This window comes from Haliotis rufescens, unplaced genomic scaffold (genome assembly GCF_023055435.1).
Source record: "Haliotis rufescens isolate VD_foot unplaced genomic scaffold, xgHalRufe1.0.p SCAF_1, whole genome shotgun sequence".
NCBI classification, from domain to species: Eukaryota; Metazoa; Mollusca; class Gastropoda; order Lepetellida; family Haliotidae; genus Haliotis; species Haliotis rufescens.
In genome coordinates, this window is record NW_025963779.1 from 59,547,845 (window position 1) to 59,557,106 (window position 9,262).

Below are 9,262 nucleotides of genomic sequence, written 5' to 3' on the forward strand. Positions count from 1 at the left end.
TAATAATGTGTCAATAAAACCTCCTCATACTTCTATAGATAAGTTCAGTATGTCCCTCTCCATACGTTTAGAGTTACATATCCCAACACCTCTTATATTTCTATAGCTATATGTCCCAACTCCCTCTTCATACGTTTAGAGTTACATATCCCAACACCTCTTATATTTCTATAGCTATATGTCCCAACTCCCTCTTCATACGTTTTGAGTTAAATATCCCAACACCTCTTATATTTCTATAGCTATATGTCCCAACTCCCTCTTCATACGTTTAGAGTTACATATCCCAACACCTCTTATATTTCTATAGCTATATGTCCCAACTCCCTCTTCATACGTTTAGAGTTACATATCCCAACTCCCTCTCCATACGTTTACAGTTAAATATCCCAACACCTCTTATATTTCTATAGTTACTCCCTCTCCATATGGTTATAGTTACATATCCCAGCAACCTCTCCATACCTTTATATTAACATTTCTTTTCATACCTCTGTAGTGTGGTGTCCCAACACCCTCTGCATAAGTTTAATAATATGTCAATAAAACCTCCTCATACTTCTATAGCTAAGTTCAGTATGTCCCTCTCCATACGTTTAGAGTTACATATCCCAACACCTCTTATATTTCTATAGCTATATGTCCCAACTCCCTCTTCATACGTTTAGAGTTACATATCCCAACACCTCTTATATTTCTATAGCTATATGTCCCAACTCCCTCTTCATACGTTTTGAGTTAAATATCCCAACACCTCTTATATTTCTATAGCTATATGTCCCAACTCCCTCTTCATACGTTTAGAGTTACATATCCCAACACCTCTTATATTTCTATAGCTATATGTCCCAACTCCCTCTTCATACGTTTTGAGTTACATATCCCAACACCTCTTATATTTCTATAGCTATATGTCCCAACTCCCTCTTCATACGTTTAGAGTTACATATCCCAACTCCCTCTCCATACGTTTACAGTTAAATATCCCAACACCTCTTATATTTCTATAGTTACTCCCTCTCCATATGGTTATAGTTACATATCCCAGCAACCTCTCCATACCTTTATATTAACATTTCTTTTCATACCTCTGTAGTGTGGTGTCCCAACTCCCTCTGCATAAGTTTAATAATATGTCAATAAAACCTCCTCATACCTCTATAGCTAAGTTCAGTATGTCCCTCTCCATACGTTTAGAGTTACATATCCCAACACCTCTTATATTTCTATAGCTATATGTCCCAACTCCTTCTTCATACGTTTAGAGTTACATATCCCAACACCTCTTATATTTCTATAGCTATATGTCCCAACTCCCTCTTCATACGTTTTGAGTTACATATCCCAACACCTCTTATATTTCTATAGCTATATGTCCCAACTCCCTCTTCATACGTTTAGAGTTACATATCCCAACTCCCTCTCCATACGTTTACAGTTAAATATCCCAACACCTCTTATATTTCTATAGTTACTCCCTCTCCATATGGTTATAGTTACATATCCCAGCAACCTCTCCATACCTTTATATTAACATTTCTTTTCATACCTCTGTAGTGTGGTGTCCCAACACCCTCTGCATAAGTTTAATAATATGTCAATAAAACCTCCTCATACTTCTATAGCTAAGTTCAGTATGTCCCTCTCCATACGTTTAGAGTTACATATCCCAACACCTCTTATATTTCTATAGCTATATGTCCCAACTCCTTCTTCATACGTTTAGAGTTACATATCCCAACACCTCTTATATTTCTATAGCTATATGTCCCAACTCCCTCTTCATACGTTTTGAGTTACATATCCCAACACCTCTTATATTTCTATAGCTATATGTCCCAACTCCCTCTTCATACGTTTAGAGTTACATATCCCAACTCCCTCTCCATACGTTTACAGTTAAATATCCCAACACCTCTTATATTTCTATAGTTACTCCCTCTCCATATGGTTATAGTTACAAATCCCAGCAACCTCTCCATACCTTTATATTAACATATCCTAACGTATGTTCATGTGTGTCCCAACACCGTCTCTGTGCGTTCCCCCTCCCCCAACACCGTCTGTGCGCGCCGTCTGTGCGCCCCCCCCCCAAACACCGTCTCTGTGCGTTCCCCCTCCCCCAACACCGTCTCTGTGCGTTCCCCCTCCCCCAACACCGTCTCTGTGCGCCCCCCCAACACCGTCTCTGTGCGCCCCCCCAACACCTTCTCTGTGCGCCCCCCCAACACCTTCTCTGTGCGCCCCCCCAACACCGTCTCTGTGCGTTCCCCCTCCCCCAACACCGTCTCTGTGCGTTCCCCCTCCCCCAACACCGTCTCTGTGCGCCCCCCCAACACCGTCTCTGTGCGCCCCCCCAACACCTTCTCTGTGCGCCCCCCCAACACCGTCTCTGTGCGCCCCCCCAACACCGTCTCTGTGCGTTCCCCCTCCCCCAACACCTTCTCTGTGCGCCCCCCCAACACCGTCTCTGTGCGTTCCCCCTCCCCCAACACCGTCTCTGTGCGCCCCCCCAACACCGTCTCTGTGCGTTCCCCCTCCCCCAACACCTTCTCTGTGCGCCCCCCCAACACCTTCTCTGTGCGTTCCCCCTCCCCCAACACCGTCTCTGTGCGCCCCCCCAACACCTTCTCTGTGCGTTCCCCCTCCCCCAACACCGTCTCTGTGCGCCCCCCCAACACCTTCTCTGTGCGTTCCCCCTCCCCCAACACCGTCTCTGTGCGTTCCACCTCCCCAAACACCGTCTCCGTGCGTTCCCCCTCCCCCAACACCGTCTCTGTGCGCCCCCCCAACACCTTCTCTGTGCGTTCCCCCTCCCCCAACACCGTCTCTGTGCGTTCCCCCTCCCCCAACACCGTCTCTGTGCGTTCCACCTCCCCCAACACCGTCTCTGTGCGCCCCCCCAACACCGTCTCTGTGCGCCCCCCCAACACCTTCTCTGTGCGTTCCCCCTCCCCCAACACCGTCTCTGTGCGTTCCACCTCCCCAAACACCGTCTCCGTGCGTTCCCCCTCCCCCAACACCGTCTCTGTGCGCCCCCCCAACACCTTCTCTGTGCGTTCCCCCTCCCCCAACACCGTCTCTGTGCGTTCCCCCTCCCCCAACACCGTCTCTGTGCGTTCCACCTCCCCCAACACCGTCTCTGTGCGCCCCCCCAACACCGTCTCTGTGCGCCCCCCCAACACCTTCTCTGTGCGTTCCCCCTCCCCCAACACCGTCTCTGTGCGCCCCCCCAACACCTTCTCTGTGCGTTCCCCCTCCCCCAACACCGTCTCTGTGCGCCCCCCCAACACCTTCTCTGTGCGTTCCCCCTCCCCCAACACCGTCTCTGTGCGTTCCACCTCCCCAAACACCGTCTCCGTGCGTTCCCCCTCCCCCAACACCGTCTCTGTGCGCCCCCCCAACACCTTCTCTGTGCGTTCCCCCTCCCCCAACACCGTCTCTGTGCGCCCCCCCAACACCTTCTCTGTGCGTTCCCCCTCCCCCAACACCGTCTCTGTGCGCCCCCCCAACACCTTCTCTGTGCGTTCCCCCTCCCCCAACACCTTCTCTGTGCGCCCCCCCAACACCTTCTCTGTGCGTTCCCCCTCCCCCAACACCGTCTCTGTGCGTTCCACCTCCCCCAACACCGTCTCTGTGCGCCCCCCCAACACCGTCTCTGTGCGCCCCCCCAACACCTTCTCTGTGCGTTCCCCCTCCCCCAACACCGTCTCTGTGCGCCCCCCCAACACCTTCTCTGTGCGTTCCCCCTCCCCCAACACCGTCTCTGTGCGCCCCCCCAACACCTTCTCTGTGCGTTCCCCCTCCCCCAACACCGTCTCTGTGCGTTCCACCTCCCCAAACACCGTCTCCGTGCGTTCCCCCTCCCCCAACACCGTCTCTGTGCGCCCCCCCAACACCTTCTCTGTGCGTTCCCCCTCCCCCAACACCGTCTCTGTGCGCCCCCCCAACACCTTCTCTGTGCGTTCCCCCTCCCCCAACACCGTCTCTGTGCGTTCCACCTCCCCCAACACCGTCTCTGTGCGCCCCCCCAACACCGTCTCTGTGCGCCCCCCCAACACCTTCTCTGTGCGTTCCACCTCCCCCAACACCGTCTCTGTGCGCCCCCCCAACACCTTCTCTGTGCGTTCCACCTCCCCCAACACCGTCTCTGTGCGTTCCCCCTCCCCCAACACCGTCTCTGTGCGTTCCACCTCCCCCAACACCGTCTCTGTGCGCCCCCCCAACACCGTCTCTGTGCGCCCCCCCAACACCTTCTCTGTGCGTTCCCCCTCCCCCAACACCGTCTCTGTGCGCCCCCCCAACACCTTCTCTGTGCGTTCCCCCTCCCCCAACACCGTCTCTGTGCGCCCCCCCAACACCTTCTCTGTGCGTTCCCCCTCCCCCAACACCGTCTCTGTGCGTTCCACCTCCCCAAACACCGTCTCCGTGCGTTCCCCCTCCCCCAACACCGTCTCTGTGCGCCCCCCCAACACCTTCTCTGTGCGTTCCACCTCCCCCAACACCGTCTCTGTGCGCCCCCCCAACACCTTCTCTGTGCGTTCCCCCTCCCCCAACACCGTCTCTGTGCGTTCCACCTCCCCCAACACCGTCTCTGTGCGTTCCCCCTCCCCCAACACCGTCTCTGTGCGCCCCCCCAACACCTTCTCTGTGCGTTCCCCCTCCCCCAACACCGTCTCTGTGCGTTCCACCTCCCCCAACACCGTCTCTGTGCGTTCCCCCTCCCCCAACACCGTCTCTGTGCGCCCCCCCAACACCTTCTCTGTGCGTTCCCCCTCCCCCAACACCGTCTCTGTGCGCCCCCCCAACACCGTCTCTGTGCGTTCCCCCTCCCCCAACACCGTCTCTGTGCGCCCCCCCAACACCTTCTCTGTGCGTTCCCCCTCCCCCAACACCGTCTCTGTGCGTTCCACCTCCCCCAACACCGTCTCTGTGCGTTCCCCCTCCCCCAACACCGTCTCTGTGCGCCCCCCCAACACCTTCTCTGTGCGTTCCCCCTCCCCCAACACCGTCTCTGTGCGTTCCACCTCCCCCAACACCGTCTCTGTGCGTTCCCCCTCCCCCAACACCGTCTCTGTGCGCCCCCCCAACACCTTCTCTGTGCGTTCCCCCTCCCCCAACACCGTCTCTGTGCGTTCCACCTCCCCAAACACCGTCTCCGTGCGTTCCCCCTCCCCCAACACCGTCTCTGTGCGTTCCCCCTCCCCCAACACCGTCTCTGTGCGCCCCCCCAACACCGTCTCTGTGCGTTCCCCCTCCCCCAACACCGTCTCTGTGCGCCCCCCCAACACCTTCTCTGTGCGTTCCCCCTCCCCCAACACCGTCTCTGTGCGTTCCACCTCCCCAAACACCGTCTCCGTGCGTTCCCCCTCCCCCAACACCGTCTCTGTGCGTTCCCCCTCCCCCAACACCGTCTCTGTGCGCCCCCCCAACACCTTCTCTGTGCGTTCCCCCTCCCCCAACACCGTCTCTGTGCGTTCCACCTCCCCAAACACCGTCTCCGTGCGTTCCCCCTCCGCCAACACCGTCTCTGTGCGTTCCCCCTCCCCAACACCGTCTCTGTGCGTTCCCTCTCCCCAAACACCGTCTCTGTGCTCGAGTGACCGCAGAATTTCTGCAACACCGAGGACATCAAAACGACATGTTTCCTCTAGAGAATAATTAACATATCGATGTTATGTTGACAGAACGATACAGAAACCTTCACACATGTTCACAGACGCCACGACAAAGGAGGAATGGGGAAGTGTCCGGTTTAGAGAGTGTCCAGTATTCACAAATGTTAATTGATCATTGACCCTCAATATTGGACAGGAAGCAGCAACACCCTCATGCACCGGTTTGTTTTCCATTTGCCATTGAGTGAGGAGAAGTCTAGTGGCTCTTTAGCCAAGAGTTGATGACAGAGTAAATTTTGCCTACCGTACATTAGGCTAGAGAGTTTTGAACCACGGTATTGGAGGATCCCCGTGACTCAGAGAACAGTCATATTGAACTTAATACTTATAAGCATCAGTTTTTTTGTCAACTGGATCGCTCCGTATCTGTTACGGCGACCCCGTGTCTTGCGAATGCCTGGGATCCAAGATGGCGGCGATAGAAGTGTACTTAGATTCATCATTCAAGCCTATCAAGCTACTAAAGCGGTTCTATCGAGGAAAGTCCTTTCAAGTCCACACGAAAATGGTGCCAAATGTTGGAGGCTGCCTTATTTGCCATTCCCCGCATGGCCGCGTGTTTACTGATGTTATTACAGAATCAGAAAGTTAATGATCGCTAACCAAGACTCCTCTCTGTTCTTTCCCATCGCGCATGTCAAACAGGAGGTCACGTGACTAACACAAGTGTTTCTGGGTGAGATTGTGTTCGGTGCGCTAGTCTAACGTGTTGCAGCGAAATCAATGATTTTATGACGAGTGGGTAAAATTAAAACTATGAAACATAAAAGCTTCTTAATCGCTCTATAGTTCGCTGATTTAGGTTTTATGAGATATGTGAAGGATAAGCTGCCCTTGGGGTCAGCGGGGATCACAGCGCATGCGCAGAGTACCAGTTATGAAACTCGGGACATTGATTTTGGATAATTTGAGTCCCCATCCAAGGAAGCTGATTAACAAGCAGCCTAAGAAATGACTGTGATATTTACATGCGTAACTGCAGGTTGAGCCCGCATATTGTGTGATATGCATTAGCAATTTACAGCGCTAATTAGGCGTACTGACTCCCGCCAAATGGCTATAAATCTACAGATTTTGTTAAGTTTTCATGTCGGAAATCATACGCTACTGTATTATTGGTTGTGACACATATGTCTTTAATAAAGTATCGTCATCCCGCCATTGTTTAACATCTATATCCCAGACTTTATCTACATTATTTAAGTAGTTGCAGTGATGGAGCGCAAGGGTAGCTGGAGAGAACTGAGTACTATACTATACGGTGTTTTGCCGTGTCGGGATAACTGTAACAGAATAACTCCTTCACATACACCGGGGAACATACTGATGGAATGGACATGGTCATTTGATACGTTAATTTCCTTTACTATGCCCTTGTTTATTCCTTATGTCCTTTTTGTTTCCTTATGTTACTGTTTATTCCTTAAGTTCTTGTTGTTTCCTTATGTTCCTGTTTATTCCTTAAGTACTTGTTGTTTCCTTATGTTCCTGTTTATTCCTTAAGTACTTGTTGTTTCCTTATGATCCTGTTTATTCCTTAAGTACTTGTTGTTTCCTTATGTTCCTGTTTATTCCTCAAGTACTTATTGTTTCCTTATGATCCTGTTTATTCCTTAAGTACTTGTTGTTTCCTTATGTTCCTGTTTATTCCTTAAGTTATTGTTTATTTCCTATGTCCTTTTTGTTTCCTTATGTTCCTGTTTATTCCTTAAGTACTTGTTGTTTCCTTATGTTCCTGTATGTTCCTTAAGTACTTGTTGTTTCCTTATGTTCCTGTTTATTCCTTAAGTACTTGTTGTTTCCTTATGATCCTGTTTATTCCTTAAGTACTTGTTGTTTCCTTATGTTCCTGTTTATTCCTCAAGTACTTGTTGTTCCCTTATGATCCTGTTTATTCTTTAAGTACTTGTTGTTTCCTTATGTTCCTGTTTATTCCTCAAGTACTTGTTGTTTCCTTATGATCCTGTTTATTCCTTAAGTACTTGTTGTTTCCTTATGTTCCTGTTTATTCCTTAAGTTCTTGTTGTTTCCTTATGTTCTTCATTCCTTAAGTTCTTGTTGTTTCCTTATGTTCCTGTTTATTCCTTAAGTACTTGTTGTTTCCTTATGATCCTGTTTATTCCTTAAGTACTTGTTGTTTCCTTATGTTCCTGTTTATTCCTTAAGTACTTGTTGTTTCCTTATGATCCTGTTTATTCCTTAAGTACTTGTTGTTTCCTTAAGTTCCTGTTTATTCCTCAAGTACTTGTTGTTCCCTTATGATCCTGTTTATTCCTTAAGTACTTGTTGTTTCCTTATGTTCCTGTTTATTCCTCAAGTACTTGTTGTTTCCTTATGATCCTGTTTATTCCTTAAGTACTTGTTGTTTCCTTATGTTCCTGTTTATTCCTTAAGTTCTTGTTGTTTCCTTATGTTCTTCATTCCTTAAGTTCTTGTTGTTTCCTTATGTTCCTGTTTATTCCTCAAGTACTTGTTGTTTCCTTATGTTCCAGTTATTCCTTAAGTACTTGTTGTTTCCTCATGTTCCTGTTTATTCCTTAAGTTCTTGTTGTTTCCTTATGTTCTTTATTCCTTAAGTTCTTGTTGTTTCCTTATGTTCCTGTTTATTCCTTAAGTACTTGTTGTTTCCTTATGTTCCTGTTTATTCCTTAAGTTGTTGTTGTTTCCTTATGTTCTTTATTCCTCAAGTACTTGTTGTTTCCTTATGTTCCTGTTATTCCTTAAGTACTTGTTGTTTCCTTATGTTCCTGTTTATTCCTTAAGTTCTTGTTGTTTCCTTATGTTCTTTATTCCTTAAGTTCTTGTTGTTTCCTTATGTTCCTGTTCATTCCTCAAGTACTTGTTGTTTCCTTATGTTCCTGTTTATTCCTTAAGTACTTGCTGTTTCATTATGTTCCTGTTTATTCCTTAAGTACTTGTTGTTTCCTTATGTTCTTTATTCCTTAAGTTCTTGTTGTTTCCTTATGTTCCTGTTTATTCCTCAAGTACTTGTTGTTTCCTTATGTTCCTGTTTATTCCTTAAGTACTTGTTGTTTCCTTATGTTCCTGTTTATTCCTTAAGTTCTTGTTGTTTCCTTATGTTCTTGTTTATTCCTCAAGTACTTGTTGTTTCCTTATATTCCTGTTTATTCCTTAAGTACTTGTTGTTTCCTTAAGTTCCTGTTTATTCCTTAAGTTCTTGTTGTTTCCTTATGTTCTTTATTCCTTAAGTTCTTGTTGTTTCCTTATGTTCCTGTTTATTCCTCAAGTACTTATTGTTTCCTTATGTTCCTGTTTATTCCTTAAGTACTTGTTGTTTCCTTATGTTCCTGTTTATTCCTTAAGTTCTAGTTGTTTCCTTATGTTCTTTATTCCTTAAGTTCTTGTTGTTTCCTTATGTTCCTGTTTATTCCTCAAGTACTTGTTGTTTCCTTATGTTCCTGTTTATTCCTTAAGTACTTGTTGTTTCCTTATGTTCCTGTTTATTCCTTAAGTTCTTGTTGTTTCCTTATGTTCCTGTTTATTCCTCAAGTACTTGTTGTTTCCTTATGTTCCTGTTTATTCCTTAAGAACTTGTTGTTTCCTTATGTTCCTGTTTATTCCTT

At 47.9% G+C, this 9,262-nt stretch overlaps 1 protein-coding gene across 1 annotated transcript; it reads right to left on the reverse strand.

Annotated features, from left to right (window-relative positions):
• Positions 1 to 2,012: 2,012 nt before the first annotated feature.
• On the reverse strand, positions 2,013 to 5,929 carry LOC125371968. Its single transcript, XM_048380731.1, has 2 exons — positions 5,923 to 5,929; positions 2,013 to 5,614 (listed from the first exon to the last, which is right to left on the reverse strand). Exons 1-2 carry the CDS (start codon positions 5,927 to 5,929, stop codon positions 2,013 to 2,015), a joined length of 3,609 nt encoding a protein of 1,202 aa, XP_048236688.1.
• Positions 5,930 to 9,262: the final 3,333 nt, after the last annotated feature.